The following is a 22,318-nucleotide window of genomic DNA, read 5'->3' as shown; positions in this document are numbered from 1 at the left end:
AGAGAGCATCTCGTCAGCATCCACAGACTTTCAGCAGGCGCCGGCTCCCGCCGGGGTGCCGCCCGCTCTTGTTTGGGGGCTGTCCACACGACTGCACTGGTCCTTCAACTTGAACGTGTGGGTCATGAGCACAGCAGGCCCCCCAAAGAGGCAGCATCTTTCCTACAGCAATTTCAGATGCCCCATTATCCCCAGGTTCACCTTCAGAATTTGAGATAAAGAGGTGCTCAAAGAGCACCCAAGTTAGTTTTAAAACTTCCACTGCGGTTTGCTGTCAGGCAAATGAAATCACAGGAAGCAGGAGCTGAGGGTGGGAGAGGGTGGGAGAGGGAGGGTGGGAAGGTGAGCGGTGTGGGTTCTCACGCACTCATGGAGGAAATCTGAACGCTGCCGAACGTGTACTGCGAACTCCCTAATCTAACAGACGAAATAACCAGCTTCTATAACCTCCCGACGTTCTCAAACACCTCCTACATTACTCTCCCACTTTCCCAAGTGCTAATGGGTAAAAATGACCCCTCCCATCTACACCATCAGGGCAAAGCAGAAACCCTTAACGCTGCCGGCACGTTTTGCAGAATGGCTGAGAGAGCCGCACCCGCCAGCGCGCGTGTTCCAGATACACCATCTTTGACAGCATTCTAACCGGCTGCAGGTACAGAGCCAAAGAGGCCCATTCATGGAAAATCCAGCACTCCTGGGAACAGCTTCCACACCACGTAACTCAGGGTTCGCCTCACTCTTCAGAGGAAAGGAAACAAGGTTGTATACTTCATGTACACTAACTAGTACTTCGAAGAGCTGAGAGCATACTTTCTCAAGAAGATACCCATCCTAAGCTGTAAGGAGCTGACTCAGTGCAGTAGGCGTGGGGTGCTGATCAAAGAGTACAGAACAGGAATTAGTAAGCTTTTCTGTAAATGTCCAAAGAGTGAACATTTTCAGCTTTGAGAGACACTAATACATCTAATGCATATTGTTTTTGCTTTTTTAAACAACGCTTTAAAATATAAAAACCATGTGCAGCTCAAGGGTGGTACCAGACGAGGTGCGTGGCCCAGAGTTTGCGGACCGTTCGGGCGTTCCCACGTGCATTTTTAAAGCCAGTCACCCCAGTCGTGCTAGTTGGTCCCGGACGTGCGCCCCATCCACGTGCTGGGCTTCGCCTCAGCGAGGGGACCTCACCTGATACGCAAGTATGAAAACTGTCTCCCTGCAGGGCAGTGCTGGTCAAAGATCCTCAGGCAGGGCCGCCACAGGGAGGGGAAGCGAGCCGTCCCCCGGATGCCAGGGAAGTCAGAGTACGGGGTCGGGAACTCTTTTTCACTTCAAGGTTGTGTGCAATGAGATGCACACATTTTAACTGCACGCTTCCCTGAGCTGGGTCATTGCGTAACCCATCGTTACGGAACATTCCCCTCACTCCAGCACCTCCCCTGTGCCTTTGTGCAGTCAAACCCCGGCATGCTCTGTTCCGATTTTAGCACAATGTGTTATTAGCTTTGCATTTCAAAGACTTTCATGCAAACGGAACCACGTTGCTAATACATGCACTCTTTTGTGCCTGGCTCCCTTGACTCAGCATAACGTCCCTGAGGTTCTGCCGCGCTGCTGCCTGGACCAGCAGTCCCCCCCTGCTTTTTAACTGCTGCGTAGTGCTCCACCACCTGAACGTGCCGCAGTTTGTGCATCCACGCTCCCGCAGATGAGCATTTGGGGCTTCTTCCCCCAGTTTTTGGCTAGTATGAATAAGGTCACTACGTGTACACAAGGCTTTTTGTGGGTACGGGTTGTTTTTCTTAGGTAAATAACTAGGAGTGGAGGCTCAAGGCTCAAATGCTAAGTGAATGCTTAACTTGCTAAGAAATGCCAAACTGTCGTTTCAGAGTACCTGCACAACTACTGTACCCCCGACCAGCGAAGGATGGGCTCTCAGTGCCTCCCACCCTTGTTAAGACTTGGTCTTGCCAGGCCCTTGGTTGACACAGCCAGTCCCTGTGGCTCTGACTTGCATTCTCCTAACAGCTAAGGACACAGAGCACATTATCACGTGCTGTTAGGCAACTGATATATATATATTCCTTCGTCACCGTCTCCTCAAGTTCTTGCTCATTTGTTTGACTATGTTGTTCATGTTATCATTATTGATTCGTAGGGTTTCTTCGTACATTCAGTTTACAAGTCTACTGTCAGACTCTACGCCAGTATTCCTCCCGGTCTGTGCCCTGCCTTCTCCTTTCCTTAATGGTATCTTTTGAAGTATCTTGTTCTCTTTTAACCTTCTTCTGCTAATGATGATATTATCACACTGTCTTCTACTGAGAGAGAAATTAGATCATGGAATCATTACCTAATGAATCTGAAAGGAGCTTTTCTCCATTATCATCGGTTGCCAGAGCTCTGCTGAATTTTTAAAATTGAAAGAGGGATTAGCATTCTTTTACTTTAAAATTTTTCTTTGATTTATACAGTAAGGTTCCATATTGCTTCACTTGTGCTTGTCCCCAGAGCTCACAGGTGTGTGTGTGTGTGTGAGCGTGTGTGTGCGCGCGTGTGTGTGTGTAAGGGGCCGGAGGAAGGGCTGCAGGCAGAGACAGAGAAGGAGCACCAGGTTGCGGAAGGAGGGGAGGGGCTCTGACTCGGCCCCCACTGCGGCCTTCCCGGTGTGCCCTGTCACTGCCCTTCCACGAGCAGGGGACTCTGGGGGTTGCTGACGGCAGAGCCGGTTACGTGACGGGCAAATACTGAGCACCGGCCCTACCCCAGGAAACTCTGGCTCTCCAAAAGCCAATGATTCTTCCCCGACCCCGACAACCCCGACACCACTCTGACAAATGGTGGATTCACCGTTACACACCTATACCGAACGTTTATTGAGGGGTACTTGTACGCCTGTTGTGTCACCAGGGAAGCCCAACAGAACGCCAGGGTGTGCCCCCAGCACGCGCGGGGCAGAGAAGGCGCGAGTTCAGGGACGGCAGGGACTCGCGGGAGAGCCGAGGGCGCAGTGCAAAACGGTGATGCCTGGTCTGACTTTCAGCTTGGTTTATCATTTTGGGTTAGATTAGTAGGAAAAAATTATTTTTTAAGAGGTCACTTACTAAATTGCTTTTATGACTCACAGTTTGAAACACAGTGTTCTAGCAAGTTCTTTTGCCTGGAGTTCTTCTAAGCACGGGTTGGCTTTAGTCTAAGCCTTCTCCAACTGAACTGAACTGAATTCTTTCTCTCTCTACTCAAAACTTGCCTCCCTTTGCACCAAACCTCTCCCCACTCCTCACTTTAATTGCTTTGCTGGCCAGATGCCTGCTCGTCTGACTTTTATGAACCATCTGGGTAGGTACCACTTCTGTGACGGGCAAGCTGCCCCTATCGGACCAACCTTCCCTCTGGACACAGATCTGAACTGTATCTGGACAAATACACAAAACAAATACACGAGGGCACTGAGGAGCTAAACGAAAGCGGCGGAAACTGGAAGACAGAGGAAACGTGAAAGACGGAAATGACACAAGGTAAGAGTCTGATTCTCTGTGGCTTTTGCCAGAGGTCAGGCTCCAGTGGTAGGTACCACATGGCACTGCTAAAACTGCATATAAAACTGCAGTCCTGCTGGCTTCAGAAGCAGAAGACAGATTGGAGCGACCATAACAGCTAGGAAGCAAGAGTGGAAATTCTGGAAAAAAGAGTGAGGTTAGAGAAGCCTTTACTATCTTACTGTAAAGTTACAGAATTCAAGGCATTGCAAAACTGATATAAGGATAGACCAAAAATCCATAGAACAGAGTAAAAATCCATAGAACAGAGTAAAATGAGAATTCATGAGTTCATTTGAAAATGATAAATAAATGGCAAGTCAGATGAGAAATGGGATATTTACATAATTACAAATGATGTCACACAAAGTATTAATTATAAGAGACAAAGAGTAACTTCATTGTGCAGAAGGCTGGTAAACAATATCTTATTTATTTGACTAGAGTGGGCACCATCAATAATGGGAAAACCAGAGCCGCGTGCTACCTGTGAGAAAGAAGTAAGAGCAGGTCCCTTCTGTTACTCCTGCCATGGATGTGCAACCCAGACGCAGCCACGAGGAAACTGCAGACAAACCTAAACGGAAGGCGGGTCTGAAAGATGCCTGGCCGGTCGTCTTCCGAAGTACCGAGGTCAAGGAAGTGGAGGGAGAGGTGAGATACTGTTGCAGACAGAAGGAAACCAAGGAGACCCAACTGTGTGATTGTGAACTAGATGCTTTTTCTTCTAAGGGCATGGTCTGGACCATGGGTCTAACGCTGAGGCAGAAGCAATGTATCGGTGCTGCGGTCCTGATTTCAGTGCTGTGCTACAGCCGCATAGGAGAGCATTGCTGCTTGTCAAAAGACACCTGGAGGTATCTGGAGGCCCCATGGCGGCCAATCACTCTCGGATAGTAGAAGAAGACAAAACTCTGTATTTGCGACTTCCCTGTAACTTTGAGATTGTTTAAACGTATATAGAAATATGGAAATGCACGTATATAAAAATTTGACACAATCATTTTGCCATCTGGTTGTAATAATAGGAAATTGGGACTCAAAAAAGTTATTAAGCTTGTCCTATTTGCTGGCCAGGTTTGTGCTATACGCTGGTAAAAAGCAGAGTATCAACATAAGCTGCAAAAATAGATTCACTGATATGAAATAATCTGAATCCTGGTGATGAAAACATAGAGGGCTAGATATGCTCATAGACATTCACTCACAGAGCAATTTTCTTATCTAACACAGCTGGCGAACTTCCTAGATGTAACGTTCCTTTTATATAACCCTTCAAAAAAAGGCCCTTGGCAACAATTTAAAACGGAACTAATATACTCAGGGTTTTTTCTAAAGGAAATGTAAAACAACTAGCCTACCATAACCTTAAAAAATGTAATGTCTCTATCACAAGTAAAGTACTGTGTGATTATGGTAAGTTAGTCAGTGTTTCTTTTGCATTCTTGGACTTTTGGTTTAAAAAGAAAAATCTGTCCAGGCCATCATCCTAAACAAGGTCTCAGACAAAGCAGCAGTGCTGCTCTCAAGGAGGCCGTCCTGAGGAATCTCATGAGCAAGACGACTTCACAGGAGAAGAAAACGGTAGACACGGAGAGCTCGACCAGACTTTCTACACGTGGAACTTCCATCCAAAAACATCCATCAGCTCGACCCCCCGGAGACGCGCCTCCCAGCTCTGCACCACGGGAATGCATGCGACGGACCGGAGTCCCTGCGGCTGCGGCCTGAAACCACGCCCACATCTGCACCAGGGCCGCCCTCCGCAGGGGCTGCTGCCCCCAACGGGCAGGCACAGCAGGAACACACAGACAGGCAGGCCCTCTTCTGGCAGCTGTGCACCTCACAGGCAACTGAGGCCGAGGACTCCAGGCTGGCCCCGCCCGGCTCTCCTTAAAAGGACCCTCCAAGCCGAGACCCTTCCACCAAGCCTCCTCCCTCTTCTTCCCTGGGGGTCACACTAGCACTGGGGTGCATGCTCTGCCAGGCGCCTCCCCATTTCCTCTTGCAGGCGTTTTCCCTAATGTACTTCTTACATCTTGAATCCTGTGCCGGTGACAAGCTTCTTGGAGAACCTGGACTAACACTGTCAGTTTCATCAGGTCAAGACCACCTGTGGTTAATGATCTTGACACTTTGTACTAGCACAGCTCTCTGCTCTCTCAGAAACAAAGGGAAAAGTCAGAGGGAGCTTCTCCCCTCCAAGACGGAACGTACCGCAGAAAAGACAGAAATTAATCTGATCAGAGAACATGCAAGACCGGAGTCCACCATAATATTCCACATTTTAGAAAGTATTTTTAATCTGGAACGCACCGTGGGAGAAGTGGGTAAGACAAGCTTCGCACGGGAAGTGGGCAACTAAGATCTGGACAGATGGGAAGGAGGAGGAAAGCGATTCAGATTCACACCCTTCCCAGGCCTCGGAAAGACGCAGGAAGAGGTCTGGTTGAGGAGGAGGCTTCCGAGCTATGGAGACATTGCCAACTGCATCATAATTAGTCAACAGGAAGTAAGCCCCCAAGAGGCCACGACTAGTCCGCTGAGGAGTCACTGAGAGCGGCTGCTGAAGACACAGGGGGCCCCGGAGTCTAGAAAAGAAGGTCTCCACGTGCCGAGCAGCCCCCTGTGCGGGAGGCACCAGGGCAGCATCTGATGTGACCGCTCCTTGTGCTATGTCTTTGCAGGCTGCTTTTATTCTTCCTCTTCTCTCTATTTTAGAAAGTAAGCTACCTTCGCTTCCTCAGAGTGATGCTGTTTTCTAGAAAGAGCTGCTACAGTCAAACCCTTGGAGTAAACATGAATCCCTGAATTCTGATTTTAAACATGCCTGTCATCCTCAGGATCGCACCCGTTCTCTTCTCTACTCCAGTCATGGCGTGACGGCTTCAATTAGCCCTTCTGCTGAAAGCCTACAGGCTCCACAGAAAACACAAAGCTGTTTCAGGAAAAGCTTGAGAGAACCAAGCACATAAAGAAAATTTTAAATTCTCCTCAGACACTCTCAAAAGCATTACAAATCGGTGATTCTCTTTCCAGGACTCCAGCTTCACAAACCTGACCTTTTCACTGTTACAGTTTCAGAAGAAAAATCCATATTTAAAATAACATCGTATCTTTTTAGTTGAGCTCTGACTCAGAAAGTCTGTCCCCCTAATATGTGTATTATAGGAGATCACAGAACGACTCCCTCATGGACGACTTTAATGATCCCAACAAAAATACAATGTTTTTGAGATACTGTATGCCAAAGCCAAGCATGCACCTCACATCCCCTCACACACGCTGTGAAGCTTATTTATATGGGTATGTGTATGTGTGAACGTGCGTTTGCTGTTTCCAATGGCTATAAACATTGTCCTTGGCAATGAAGCAGAATTAGACAGTTCTTCTAAGATGGAAAATGTGAAATGAGTGATTTAAAGCAGGGGATAAAACGAAGTAAAACTCTCACTCTGAAAGATTAAGATATATCAGTATGCTAATCTGGTACTCCTGTTATCCCACAATAAACTTAAGGATTTTTTACTAAAGTAAAAAATTCCCTGCTCCCCTGGAAAATCTGAAATTATTAACCACCTACTTGTCTACTAGGAAGTTTGAGGGGAACACCATGAAAATTTGATAGCTCCTATTGCTTCACAGGAGCTAAACTGTGTCTCATAGAAAGGGAAATTTGGGGGAAAATGGCCCACAAGAATGCTAAGAATAAGTAAGCAGCCTTGGCTAGCGTAGCTCAGTGGACTGAGTGCGGGCTGTGAACCAAAGTGTCACAGGTTCAATTCCCAGTCAGGGCACGTGCCTGGGTTGCGGGCCAGGTCCCCAGCAGAGGCCACTCGAGAGGCAACCGCACACTGATACTTCTCTCCCTCTCCTTCTCCCTCCCTTCCCCTCTCTAAAAATAAATAAATAAAATTTTTTAAAAAAGAGTAAATAAGCAGAGATTTTAGTAGTCTCACAGCATCAGGGACACGAACTGAAGGTTGGGACCACAAAGGAGAAAGGTCACTGTAAGTGCCTCAGGCTCTTAGCTGAGACTCTGGAAAGGCCCTGCCCTCCACGCCAGGAAAGGTCAGACCTGGGTCAAAGGGACCCCATGCCACCCGCCTCCCACCAGGGACACTGTGAGTCTACTCTGGAGTAAACACCATGCAAGCGTTGTGATTCTTCAGACGCAGGGTCCACAACTCTCTTAAAAACAACCAAGCACAGAAAAAAAAAAAAAACATGAGCAAGTAGACAAAAACTAAAACATAAGAGACAAGAATATATGGATGGGTGATCAGGTACTACACTTTAAATAAAATAATAAAAATAAGAGCAGATATCAATGAAATAGAAAGCCAGCATATAAGAAATAAAATCAACAAAGCCAAAAGTTGCCTCTTTGAAGAACTAGTAAATTTGATACAATATCAACTCTTTGAAATACCAATCAAAACCCTCAAAAGGTATTCCCCCCCTAAAAGTTCCACGCTGATTCTAAAACACGGAACTACAAAGGGCCGAGACGGCAAAAACAATTCTGAAGCAGAACCCAGCTGCAGACCCAAGAACACCTGGTGATGGGATGAGACTCGTGAAGTTACTATAACCACAGCGGGGCGGGATCGGTGCGGAGACAGACCCGCAGACGGACGGAGCGGAGCGGTCCAGCCATGGAGACCGGCTTCGAAGAGGCAGAGGCAGTCCCCTGTTCACGGCACTGTTGTTCGCAATGGCCAAGACATGGAGACAGCCTAAGTACCCGTCAGCAGACAGACGGATGAAAGTCTTGGTGCACACACACGTGACTGTTCAGTCAGAAAGGAGGACGCCTTGCCATTTGAGACACGTGGGTGGGGCTTGAGCACATTGTGCTAAGCGAGACACGTCAGACAGAGAACGACAAATACTGTATGATATCACTCACATGTGGGATCTTAAAAAGTCCAACTTGTAAAAAAAAAAAAAACCAAGTGTAAAATGGCATTCGCCAGGGCATGGGGGTGGGGAGATTAAGATCAATATTCATTAAGGGTGCAAATATGCAATGAGTAAAGTAAGCCACAGAGAGCTAATGCACAGTATAAGAAATATAGACCACAGTATTGTATTATGATCACGAAACTTGCTAATAAGAGGCAAAAACTTAATTACTCCAACACTACAAAGATGATCGCCGGTATGGAATGTGATAGGGGCGCTAAATATTGCTATGACAGCAACCGTATTTCAATACATAAATGTATCAAATTAGCACAGTGTACACCTTAAGTATACAGTGCTCTAAGTCGAATACATTCAGGACAAAAAGAAAAAATCCAGAAGAAAAGAAAGAACGGCCCAGATACAAGCCCCCACACACGTGGATCTGACTGACGACGAGGACGCTGCGGCCACGCAGCAGGAAGGACGGCTGTTTCAGAGTAACGCTGGGCCAGTTAGGGACACGACTGGGAGGGGGCGGCGGGGGGGGACGAACCTCGACTTCTGCCTCATCCCAAAGCCAGCTGCACGTGGGTCATGACCCCCAGCACAAAAGGCAAAAGAATAAAACGTTTGCATTACATCAGAGAGAACTGTCATGACTTGGGGCTAGGCAAATATTTCTTAAACAGGACACAAAAACCCTAACCATAAAAAAGGATTAATAAAGAGGGCCTCACTTTTTAATGGCTTCTGTTCATCAAACGAGAGACCATTATAGAGTGAAAAAGCAAGCCATAGAGAAGGCATTGGCAATACGTGTGTCTAAAAAAGGACTCATACCCAGGACACAGGAAAAACGTCCTACAAAGCAACAGCAAGAGAAAGCCCAACTGTAATGACAAGCAAAAGGCAAACAGGCTTGTCACGGCGGAGGACGTGCTGCGGGCAGCAGGACACGCACGACAAGGCGCTCCTCCTCGGTAACCGCGGGGGGCGCACCTGAGGCCACAAGGAGATGCCGAGACACACCCGCCAAAGTGGGGAAAGGTAAAGGTTTGCCACGTGTTGGTGAAAACAGAGAGCGACTGGAGACCGACACACTGCTGGAGGAAAGGTAAATGGGAGACTGAAAGCCTGTTTGGCAGTATTGACCGAGGGTGGATGTGTCCATGCCCTTTGACCCGGAAACTCCAGTCCTAGCACATCGCCAACGGAAATGCATCCTTACGTGCACCAAAACGTCATTAACACAACAGTGTGCGTGCCAGCATTACTTACAACTAAAGACAACCCAAATGCCCACCAAGAACAGAAATGTATACCATACATTATAACACAGTCATGACATAGTTACAACACAGTCATACCATGGAATATTATGCAGTGGTGAAAACAATATATTACTGCCATATGCAACAACACAGATAAATCTCATGGACAGTGGGAAGAAGAGTAACCACGTACTCCATATTGTGTGAGTCAATTATTTTAATTTGAAAAGAGGCAATCCTACTGCATGTTAACAGAATGGTGACCTTTGGGGGAGGTAACTACTGGCAGGGAAAATAAAGGGAGGCTTCTGGAATGCCAGTAAAATTCTCTGTCCTGCAGTAATTACACAGAAGTGTTCACTTGGCAAAATTCACTGTTATACCCTCAACATTTGTGCACTTTGCTGTATTTGTATTAAATGTTATATTTATTAAAGTTTTTTAATAGTAGCAGTGAGATCTAAGGTGATATTAAGAAAACTGGCCTTTATAGAGTTGAAGGCCTAACGTGGGTGGACCCTGAGGGCATGATGCTAAATGAAATGAAATCCAAAACTGAGACAGAACACCAGACCACCCATGACATCACACCTACAGAAAACGAGATCACGTTTGTGGTTACCAGAGGCAGGGGCAGGGGGCGCCCCGGAGGAAGGTGGGCAAACATACACAGACCTCCAGTCCCGAGACGAACACGTACCAGAGGTGCAACGTGCCCCAGGACGGCTACAACACCGCTGCTCGACACGCAGGGAGGTTCTTAGGAGAGGAGGCCCTAAGGAGTTAACTGGAAGCCCGCTTCCAGGAGTTAAGGAGTTAACTGCACCCGCTTCGCACGTGCCTGGAAACACACCCCAGCCCAACGAGGGAAAGCCGGTGAAGTCTTCAGAGTTGCAGCACACTCCCTTACAGCTCCAGCAGTGACAGGCGGCTACAACCAGACCTAGGAATGCATCTGCTGTATTGACGCAATTTTTTAAAGCAACATTTAGAATCACAGCGAACTGAAATTGGAATAGTCTTATCAGACCCCCATACTCTTAATCAGGAGGAAGTCTGAAAAGCGACTTCCCCAAATCTTAGATCTTCTTAGGGCAAGAGTCAAAACCAGAAGCAGGTCTCCCAATGCCCCGTCCTTTCAACTGTGCCCACTGTCTCCTGGGGTGGGGCCGCGTACTTTTTCTTCCTTTGCAGGACACTATGTTAAAATACGTTGTGAAAGACAGGAGAGAGGGGAGCCCACACCCTTACATCTTCAAAACCCTATGCATTCTACCTTGTACTTCCAGTTCCATTTCTACGCACACATTTAGGACAGCAAACGCATCTGTGAAGCGCTTCCATTTCCTCCTCCCGTGAAAATGGTGTTACGAGGTAAAAGCTGAAGTTGATGCGTCCAATAAAATGTGACAGCAAGTTCCTAGCAGTGTCCCCTCTGCCCTGACGCTCCGGTCATTCCTCATCTCACCAGAGCCACAGGAAGCTTCAGCTGCAAAGTCAGACTCTTGTATCTTTGAACTGGAGTTGATTTCAACATTTAGACTGTAACAAATTCTCTTTTCTAACTATTTTATTTCTTTTTAAAGAGAGGGGAAAGGAGGAGGAAAGAGAGGGGGAGAAACACTGACGTGAGAGAGAAACATGGACCCACTGCCTCTCTCACACGCCCAACCCGGGACCTGGCCTGCAACCCAGGCACGTGCCCTGACCAGCAATTACACCAGTGAATTTTCAGCTCACGGTGCGATGCCCAGTCCACGGAGTCATTCCAGTCAGGGCTATAATTGAAATTCTCTTAATTTCTGTTTCAATTTAAAAGCAGAGAATATTGTATTTCTAATATAGGCCCCACAGATGAGGAGTTGTTAGAAACAAGTGAAGTAGTAAGTGTGAAAGTACTCTGTAAATCTGAGATTATCATAAGGCTCACGAAGGTGCCATATCAATAAAAGGCCTATTAAGTGTGTTGCTGGTGTGAACAAGATGCACTATTTTAGTGATGACTCACTAGCTGCTAATCCTTTACAGTCAAGAGTAAGGAAAGGGTGTCTACTCTCACTGCTTCATTTTAACCTATCACGGAGCTTCTGGCCAGTGCGGTAAGACAAGAAAAAGAAGAAAAAATGGTAAAGAAGCAGCAAAACCATCCTTATTTACAAACTATATCACAAAACAGCTGGTTTAAGATGAGCTGACTTAAGATGAGGGTATTACTGATGTTTACCCACTTCTGGGCACGGTCTCCAGAACGGAAACTCAAAGCTGTGTGACCGCGTGCGGGAGGTATGACGCTGGATGCTATTCCAGAAACCGCAATGACAGAACAGGCAGGCCACACTCACTGGCCTTAAAGTCACACCCAGTAGCTTTTGGGGACATGGGGTGGCCACAACATGAAAGACGATGGTTCTGACAGAATATAAAAAGCAAAGGCTAGAGGATGCACACACCTGAGAATAATGTTCAATTCTGAAATTAAAAAGTCCTATGGTAGCTACATCCCAAATTGTCATGAGGATTCAATAAATATGTAAAGTTCGAGAAATAAAAAAATACTCCTAAGTATGATGTACAATTTGTGAGTTACCATCGCCACTGAGGTTTTTGCTGTATGAGCACTTAGCTACTAGATCACAGTAGATCAAAAGGAGGAGAAATTGTCCATTACAAACCAAGTGGTCTGCATGGTAGGGCCCTAGCAAATTTTGGTTTCTCCAACATCTTCTGATATATTCATCTCTGCTTCCCCCCATTTTATCAAAGACTGTTGTAAACGTATGTTGAGGTAATTCATATTTTAGTACTATATTACAAGCCTTAGCAATTTATATTTAGTATCTTGAATTTTAAAATGTTTTGAATGTGATCCTTTTGTTTCCTGAAATTTTTACAAAATTTCGTACAATTAATTCAGCAATTAAGGCATCTTAGAGCTACATTTTTATAATATTCTTTACTCAGATCTTTAAAACTGTCTAATTATGTTGCAAAATATACACTGATAATCCAAAATGGCTACAATAGCCATGTGAATTACTAATGAATATTCTGTAATGAATTCAAGGTTGGATTATTAACCTGCAATTTTATTTTTATGTTATTTTTTAACCTGCAATTTTAAATGCAAGGAGTAGCAAGTACTCAAATGCACCAACTATTTAACTTCCGTCTTGATGTTTAATAATGTTTTGGGTATTTCCCTCTCTAATACTGCACAGCGAGGCGAACCCTGGACATGCTGCAACGGAGCAAACCGAAGTCCCGGGCTGCAGGCGCACAGAGCCGCCTGCTCCGGCACATGAGCCAGTGCAGGGCCTCAGTCAGGGAGGAGCCGAGGGGAAAGCCACAGACTAGCTGAAAATATACCTGGTGCTGGGGGAAAAGTGCTCCATATCCCGTAAACCAGACTCTTCTAAATAAACTTAGAAACTACACAAAGTTTGATGTAGTTTCCTTAAACAAGCCAGAAGCTAATTAGCCTGTAGAATTTTAAAACTGGTAGAAAAATTTTTAATAATTACTTTTTCCTGTTGTAAGCATTTAATGAATACATATTTTTAAAGGGTTTATTTATTTATTTTTAGGGAGAGGAGAAGGGAGAGAAACACCAGTGTATGGTTGTCTCTCACACACCCCCTACTGGGGACCTGGCCCACAACCCAGGCGTGTGCCCTGAATGGGGATGGAACCGGCGACCCTTTGGTTTGCAGGCTGGTGCTCAGTCCACCGAGCCTCACCAGCCAGGGCGCATATAATGAATGTATCATACAGTTTCTGTGATGTTCAATGGTTTTGGTGTGTTTTAAAACTAGATGATGTATTGCTTTCCAGAAATCAGTACACTCTCAGATTTTCAGTTATTTATGCATTTCTAGCTCTGAATAATATTATCTATATAAAAGTAAGTTTCTGATGAGTGTATATATGTGTAATGCTCCAAAATTCTCTCACATCAAGAGAAAAGACAAGACAAGACGGGAGTGGGCAGATGGCCGACCCACAAACATGCGGGAAGGACTTCAAGGAAAGCTGAGCCCTTCTCAGAATTAAACATTAACCCTGCTTGGCTAGCATATGTGGGCAAGTGCTTTTATAAGTGCCATTAAAAAAAGTACCTATACAATGACACTGATATGTGACTACACTTCTGATTACCTACTAGCTAATTTTGGTTACTCCAATGGCTAAATTTGATTATTCAGGAATCAATTATCTAACTTACAAATTAACCATGGTATTTGCTTTTTCTCCACATTATTACAAGATTTTTGTATTGTTCCCTATTTGGTAACAACCTCTACCGGAACGGCAGGGGAGGGTAATGTTGAGTAACCCCCACACGTGGTAGGGCAGCCTAAGTATGAGGCAAAGGGTAAATTGTGTTTAATGACTTCATAATTCTGGGTCTTCGGCCTCGATTAGCATTGACAATGAGTTAACTTTATATAATGATTTAAAAAGTCATTCTGCATTTCTGATATAACCTAGAGGAATTTATACTGTGACGAGTCTTCTCCACTAACAGAGGCAGAATCTCCTGTACCCACGCAGAGGATATTTACTGAAAATCAGGAAACAGTTTTCCTCCAGGCCAGCCACCAATGAGGGAGAAAAGAGGTTTCCAAGCAGGACCCACAAACTGCACCAAGATGCACGATGTGGCAATGCGGAGTGTGTCCGCAGTAGCGGAGAACTCGCCAGTATTCAGAAAGGTGCCACACTGCTTCTTCATCTTGCCTATTGTCAGAAAAACACTGAGACAAGTGCCACAGCATCTTGTCAGAGGGCAGCGGCACGGGGACCCCTCTGAGTCTTTCCTGCCTCGGCCTGAAGAGGACCTTCCGTTCCCTCCTGCTGGCGGCACAGCCAGACGGGGACAGGCCATCCCGCACATCCTCCGCCGCCCAAGAGTCACCTTCAGGACCTGTGACTGAGGGCCCGGTGGTTGGAGTGTAAAGCAGAGAACACAACACAGTGCAAGAAAGAGTGAGGGCAGAAAAAAATCCGAAAACCTGTCAGATGGGTTCCTAAAATATATAACCCTGTAAAGTAAGTTAGAACAGCCGAAGGGAGGGCCCTACCTTGCAGATCTTGTACAGCGACTCCTGGCCGTCGCCTCCAGTATCCTTAAAGTAGTCGTGTGCGGGGAATGTGCGGTGAATGTCTCGAGTGATAACACTCTCCTGGGCGGAGTCCTGGAGGAAAAAATGGAAATCTCCTTTTAATTACAAAAACTAATATATACACACAGTATAGAAAATTCAAACAGCACACAAAAAGTACGCCCCCAAATGCCTTCCGTCCTGGACCCACAGGCCCGTTCACCAGAGATAAGCGCCCCCGAAGGTTTCCCGGTGCCCTTGGTCCATCTTTCTGCCGACGTTTCCGTGAGGGGAGGAGGGGGAGGGGCTGTACACACGCATCCCCACCCTTTGCTTTCTGAAGCACGAGCAGGAGAAAACTACCGGCCCCGCTCACACAATAGGATAACTTACGGCATATTCCTTATCGACGCATGCAAATGCATTTCATCCTGAGAGCGGCTATTTAAAAGAACAAGGTACATCTGGATATGGTTGTAACGACTTATTTAATCTTCTCCTAAGAATGATTTTTGCACTTTCCTATTTATACTACAAACGATATTTCTGTGCACACGAGTTCAAGAACAGGCTCCTGGACGTGGACGTGCCGGGCCGAGGGCACGCGCGGTCCCTGCCTGCTCAAGCGCTTCCCCGCCGGAGCCGCACCGGCGCACACGAACACTGGCAAAGGCACGCGTTTCTCCGCACCCACCCGACACCACACGGCACCCAGCTCTGTAACTCTGGACAGTGTGAAAACGGAAAACTCGGACCACAGTCAAGTAAAAAGTAAGAACGTTACCAACCTCTCCCCCTGAGGGGTTAACTGCCCAGTGCACTCCAGAAAATAAAAAGCCCCAATGCTCCCATGTTAAGATGACAAATGTTTTTTTAAAGATAAATCTAGAGTTAGGTTTGGCGGTGGTTGTTTTTTCAGGTTTAGGATCTAAAAGCTCCAAATTGAGTACATTTCTAAGTCTTATAAGAACGATTGATGATTCACTGATTTTATTTTTTCTGTACCGGTCTGTCGGCTGTATCTGTTTAAACACAAGGAAACAGGACGGGACTGCGTCCGGCCACCCCGATGACGGGGACGCTCCGCACAGTGTGAGGACGCATCGATGCGACGACTGCAAATCGAAAGTACTGTTTAATGTCTGGCTTCCGTAAAGAGGTGAAAAAATCCCCCCTTTCAGTTAAAACTCAGACAGGAAAAGAGCGTTTAACATGAGAGCTACTGTAACGAAGGCCGGTTCCCGTTGGCTCCCCGGCTGAGAAGTGCGCAGAGGAAGCGGCTCCCTGGCTCTGGAAGCCAGTGCCTGCCTTCTCTTGCTGCCTTTTCCTCAGTTCAGCTGCTACTTCGTGCTGGGTGGTAATTAGATCTTATGTCACATAGAGAAGGGACACAAACTGAAAGGTTCCACATTTGCTGGCAAACACCAAACATACTGCAAATCAGTACCGAGGAAATTCTGTGAGAGCTGGGGGGGAAATGAAACCTAAAAAAAACAGCTCAACTTAAGCAAAAGCACACATCGACAGTTCTATTTATCCAGGTAAACGCAGTTTCTAGTGATAAAGTATTCTGGAGGAAGGTGGGAGTATAGAACAAGGCGGATATAAAGGTAATGTACAAAAAGATACACCATGAAACGTATGTTTTTTTTTGGTCTGGCCTGGAGAATAAGGAGGGGGGTCTGGTACCGGGTAGAAGCAAGTTTTCACTGCCCAGGTGTTCCCCAAGAGAAGGGTTCTCTTTCTACACAGAAAGTTTCCGTTTACAAACGATCTGTAAAGATGACCACTGGAAATGCTACCGCCGCCGCTGCTGGACTATTTCAAAGGCAACCATATGCCGAGCAGTTCACAGGGTAACTCTTTTCACAGTTTCCAAGATGTCAGGGAGGGAAATCATTGAACTATATTCCCCAGAAACTGCCTACTCATTTGGCATCATGCTGAGTTTAAATGCTAACAGTCTGATTCAGTGAAGGGGAAATTGATCAACAATTTCTAGAAAGTAACTTTGCATAATTCTGAGCAATTTTTCCTATGCATATCTGAATATTTCTTATTTGTTTTTTTTTGAAAGAGGCAAAACTCAAATGAAATTAAAAATACTTAATTTTTCCCTAATAAACATTCCCCTCCTAGGGTTACTTCTTTTTAAATCTTTACTCAAGGATTTTTTTTCCCACTGCTTTTTGTTTTCTTTTAGAGAGCAAGGAAAGGAGAGAGAAACATCGACATGAGAGAGAAACAACAATAGGCTGCACACTCCCTGACTGGGGACCGAACCCACAACCTAGGCACGTGCCCTGACCAGGAATCGACCTGCAACCCTCTGGTTTATGGGACGCTCCAACCAGCTGAGCCACACAGGCCAGGGCCTAGGGTTACTTTCGAATGCTTTCCACACTCGGGTACTTGAGTTTTCTTCCTCACATGAATTTTGGTTGGCTAAGGGAATAATTTCAGGAATTTCACTTTTTAGACTAAATAAGTTATTTTGCTACATTATTCACTGAAAGTGAAGGTCAAGAGGCACACTAGCCTCATAAATAGACTAATATGAATAAAACTGTGTACTAGACTAGAAAAAATAATCACGTTTTTAAGCGAAAGCTAAAGTTAACCACCTCCCAATTATCCATACTGTTGAGAACAGCAACAGTATATACTTCAGAAATCCACACCTAATCCCCCAAACTCATTCACTCCTCACCCATTCAACAAACAGCAGAGTCACGGAGCCAGCACACCTCATACTCTGTAAAAGAAGGATAACACAACTGTTCTCTTCTAATAATACCTTCAGCTTTTGTCTTATTCCAAATATATCTGTCAACTTTTACAAGAAATAAAATGTACAGAGAGGATGAAAAAGAGGCCAATAATTTACCATCTACATATATGGAGTTAAAAGGTCTCATGTGACCTTTCAAAATTTGTACTAACATGGCTAAAACAATGTATAGCACAACCAAAACCGATACAAGGTCATTTTCTTGGAGGGCCACCCCTCGACCCCCACCCCAGCCATAAGCAGAATTCCCCCCTTAAGTCTTGCCAGCCACCTTCGGAACCAGAGGAGGGAAGTCACTCCTCCGCGGGCAGCGACCTCCCCAGTACCCGAGACTCACTCACAACCTGAGCCAATATTCGCTCCCCAGTAGGGGCCCCTCGTGTCCCATCCGCAGGCCGCAGCGGCCGTTCTGTGGCTCTGGAGCCAGACAAGCGCGTGGGATGTATCCCTGGCTGCCCCACTCCATACCCACGGGACCCCAGATAACTCATTTAATCCCACTGAACTTCAGCCTCCTCATCTGTACAGTGGGCAAATACCAAATTCATGTCACTGAGAATAAAATCATGTATGTGCAGTGCTTAGCACACTGCCTAGTATACACTGAGGACTCACTGAAGAAATAAATGAAAGTAATTACTATTCCCTTTTTCTTTAAGAATCACATTTAACTGTTTAAATATTTGGGTGAACATAAATTTTAGAGATCCTTCTGTTTTTTGTATACTCTAAATAATAAAAAATAAGTGTTTTTTCTCTGGCTATCACGAACATCATGATTATGAAACCAATTCCCTCCGAGTTGTCAGCATGACGACATAATGCGCACACTGCCTGCTCTGAATCTGTTACCAGGTACCTCATGTGTTCAAAAGCGCCCCTGTTTTTAGTAGCCCACGAACGAGTAGGAGCAGAAGTGAACAACTACCTGGTAAAGTGAAGTTTTGTCTACCCACAGGCCCCCTGGCCGCTACCCTGGATACACCTTGCGGTAGAGAAAGGCGTGCACAAAGACGCTCCGGAGGGGGAGGGGGAGGACAGGTCGTGTGGAGGCTCAGTCTGCAGGGGCAGCTACCGCTTCAGGCATCATTACTACAGGGTTTAGCTCCAGAGGTTCAGGGAAGGGTTCAAGTCATGGCTGTGCAGAGGACAAATGCCACCGTCACTACCGTACGCCCCCCTTCTGAACCGTCGCCATCCAGAATGTAACCAGTAGGCAAAGTCTTTGACACTGTCCTCTACTCTTCTAAGGAGGCGTCACGCTGGGCCCCGCACAAAAGCGGACTCAGATCAGAAATCAGGAGAAGTGGGGAGGGGTGGGGAAGAAAGTCTAAAAAGCTGAATATTCTTCCCCCTACTCCACACCCCTGTTACTACCACCACATAACTGTCTACTTAGTGAACCTTTCAAGGATTTTGTTTAAATTCCAAACAACTAAGTCATAATACTAAACATCCTTAAAAAAGATGTTGATCTCCAGGGTGAAAAAAACCCGTGGCCCATAGAGGATACAATTCAGCTTGTCAAAAATCAGTCTAAAACCATCTCTAAGAGGCATGATAAGCAGCTCGACTCACTTTTGATCATTCTAAGTGGATCCATTTACAACTGTTATCAAGGGTATTATATCCATGAGCTGCCCCTCCAGCACAATGCGCGTGCCCCGACCGCCTGTAATCCTCCTCATTCCTGTTCGCGGGGAAGCATCACTCCATGCTGGCGAGCCACAAATGACACGGCATTCAAGTGCCATTGAGCGTTAGGAAGACAGGTGTGGGTAATCATCGCCTATTACTTTTTATAAAACAATTTCTGGGCTGTCAACAGCTGGAGAGGTATTCTCGCGGGTGACCTAGCGCCAGCAGAGGTGTAAACATGATGTCCTGATAAATGTACACCTTGACTGGAACTTGATTGGTTACATTTTACAACGATGACAGCATCTTTTTTTTTATTAAGCCCTATTGTCAAATCCAAAGAGGAACTGCATTTGCACTTTTCATCTGCTACAAAATCATTTCAGCTTCAGAAGTCTCATGCCGTCTTGTCCGTGTCATTAAAAATGTCAGTGTAGACCATGCCTGGCCACAGTCCGTCAGCAGATAAACGATTCAGAGCTTAAAAAACGACCTTAGAACGTGCCTTTCTCTTCTTCCCCCACAGGGATCCTCCTTCAGTTCTATGTTGGAGCTAGATCTGGGGTAAAACATCACAAACTGGCTGGCGAGCATGTCCCTAAAAGCAGATGGGTTTGCAGTGGTGGGCCTGACTTATTTGCCTTGATGTTTGCCAAGAATCCAAAGAGGCAGAGATGAAAGGAGAAAATGAAAAAGTGTATCTAGTTTCAAATGTGCTACTAAAATGAGGAGCTGGAACCAGTCACACAGAAAGGCTGGATTACTGCCTGTTTCCCTCCCTTGAATATGGTGGGACGTTTTAGCATAAGTGGGGTAACATGGAAGCAATAAAAGAAGTGTCAAGTGTATCATATTGTGAGCAAGCTGCTCTGCGGGCATCGCACACACATGCTCCCAAATGGCTCAAAATCAAAGCCTGACACGAAGGTCAAAAACACAAGCCGTATGCTGGCCTCACTTAGAGAGAAATCTCTTCAGGGACAGCAACAGTAAGACGGAAGGGCAGGGGAAAGACAGAGAGAAGGAAGTGTACCTAGAAGACCAGTCGATACTCACTGGATCCCGAAGGAAGGGCGGGACTGCAGTCGGACCTGTCTGCAGAGAACAGAGGGCCCCCGTGGGACCAGAGGCCCGAGAAGCACTGACGCCCAGCCTGAATTTCCCGAGCTCCTCAGGAATCTAGGTCAGAGCGAGCGATGGTTCTCTTTGATGAACATCTGGGGTTCCTTTTAGATGCCAGATACACCTGCCAAACGCAGCCAGGGCCGTATTTGGACATGCCCTCACTCCCAGGGCTGCTGACCACTCACTGTCCCAAAGTAAAGGCTCCAATGGGATACGTGACAGTCTTGGAAATGCATGCCGGCGGGCAAGGGTGAACCCTGCGGCCCCTGTGAAAGTGAAGCACAACAGCTGTACTCCGCGCGCTCGGGTGCATTTCTAACTTAGCCTTAATTATGACTTTTATCAAACAGCCCTTTAAGCCACTTTGAAATGAATACACCTTTTAAGAGCTCCATATTTACTACCCATTATAAAAGTAAATTCTTTCATCTTTCCACAAAACTTTACAGAATGCCTCTGATAACCGACATTTGAAAAACATGCCTATTTTCACATAATCGTTACATTTTATAACTTTATTAACTTTTACCATGTATACATCTCATTATTTTTTAAAAGATATTCTTTATTTGTCTTTAGAGAGATGGGGAGGGAGAAAGACAGACAGAGAAACATTATGTGTGAGAGAAACATTGATCTGTTTGATCTGCTGCCTCTTGCACCTCCCCCAACTGGGGACCTGGCCTGCAACCCAGGCATGTGTCCTGACTGGGAATCAAACTGGCAACCTTTTGGTTCACAGGCCAGCACTCAATCCACTGAACCACACCAGCCAGGGATCACTATTGTTTTTACAGGTCGAATAATTTTAAATAAATTTAGAAAACATCTTTTTCTTTGAAACTCTGAGCTCAATTATACTTTCTTGAATTGAGTGACATAAAAAAATTAAGCTTTCTATTTGCTGCATAGTACAAATTCAATCATATATTCAACAAATACTTTTCTGAGTACCTATTGACAATCAGGCTCTGTTGAAGGTGCAGAAGAAATAACTGTTAGCAAGACAATGCCCTTTCTTCATGGAGCTTACATTCTAGTAGCAGGCGGAAATACTGGGTTGGCCCAAAAAACGTTTTTAGTTTTTTCCATAAAATAAAAGACACAGTTTTCATTTTCACTAATAACTTCATTGATTTAAATACTTTTAGTATGTAAACTATCTCCCACGTGGTGTAACACTGATTGTTCTCAATTAATGTCTCGATTTGATCGCTATCAACTTTAACTGACCGTGGAGCAACATCCAGTGAGAAATCTTCGGCATGAAAATTCGCAAATCATTTTTGACGCGTTCAACCAGTCACAGCACCTTCTCCACACACTATACAATTTTTTTTGCATTTAAGTTACACTTTTACCCTTCTTGAAATAATAAAGCACAATATGCCAAAAATGTTTATTTTCTTCCATCTTCAATATTAAAATGGCTACACAAAAATTCACCAATTTTGATAAGTATTTTTTAATGCACGCTGATATGACAGCTGTCACAGTGCAATCTAACAAAATTGTTTCTAATGAAGTTGAAGACAACTAAGCGCTACTAGAGGCATTGTACGGTAAAAACAAAAGAGCTTTTTGGCCAAATATATGTGTGTGTGTGTGTGTATAACCATATATGTGTGTGTTTGTATATACAGAAACATAATATAATAGTGGTCAGCGAAAAGTATGATAAACAAATAATTCCAGGTAGAGCACAGTAAGGGGAGGCCTGGCACCTCAGGTACGGGGGCTTGGCCTCTCTGAGGGAGGGCGACCACGCGGAGAAAGAGCGTCACGGGCAGAGGGGCGAGCACGAAAAGCCCCGAGGTGGGAGTGGAATGGCAGTACGTCCAAATGTTTTCAGAATTTTGCCCATCTTTATGTTTGCAGATGAATTAAGAAAAATGACTCCAATGCTTTCCTCTATCAACAGAGCTACCTCCGAAATTTGTAAAT

At 45.5% G+C, this 22,318-nt stretch overlaps 1 protein-coding gene across 5 annotated transcripts in view; it reads right to left on the bottom strand.

Moving 5' to 3' along the window:
- RABGAP1L (RAB GTPase activating protein 1 like) overlaps nucleotides 1-22,318 on the bottom strand; it is a 453,918-nt gene that overhangs the window by 171,979 nt on the left and 259,621 nt on the right. For all 5 annotated transcript variants that reach the window (XM_045838840.1, XM_045838841.1, XM_045838839.1 and 2 more), the window contains one exon: nucleotides 14,800-14,913. In XM_045838840.1, the coding sequence (XP_045694796.1) occupies nucleotides 14,800-14,913 (114 nt within the window). The remainder of the gene's footprint in view (nucleotides 1-14,799; nucleotides 14,914-22,318) is intronic.

The sequence above is a fragment of the Phyllostomus hastatus genome, unplaced genomic scaffold (assembly GCF_019186645.2).
Source record: "Phyllostomus hastatus isolate PE091 unplaced genomic scaffold, TTU_PhHast_1.1 phas_contig_283, whole genome shotgun sequence".
Classification (NCBI taxonomy): domain Eukaryota; kingdom Metazoa; phylum Chordata; class Mammalia; order Chiroptera; family Phyllostomidae; genus Phyllostomus; species Phyllostomus hastatus.
The sequence above is the reverse complement of the archived record's forward strand: the minus strand, read 5'-3'. Positions and strand labels throughout refer to the sequence as shown.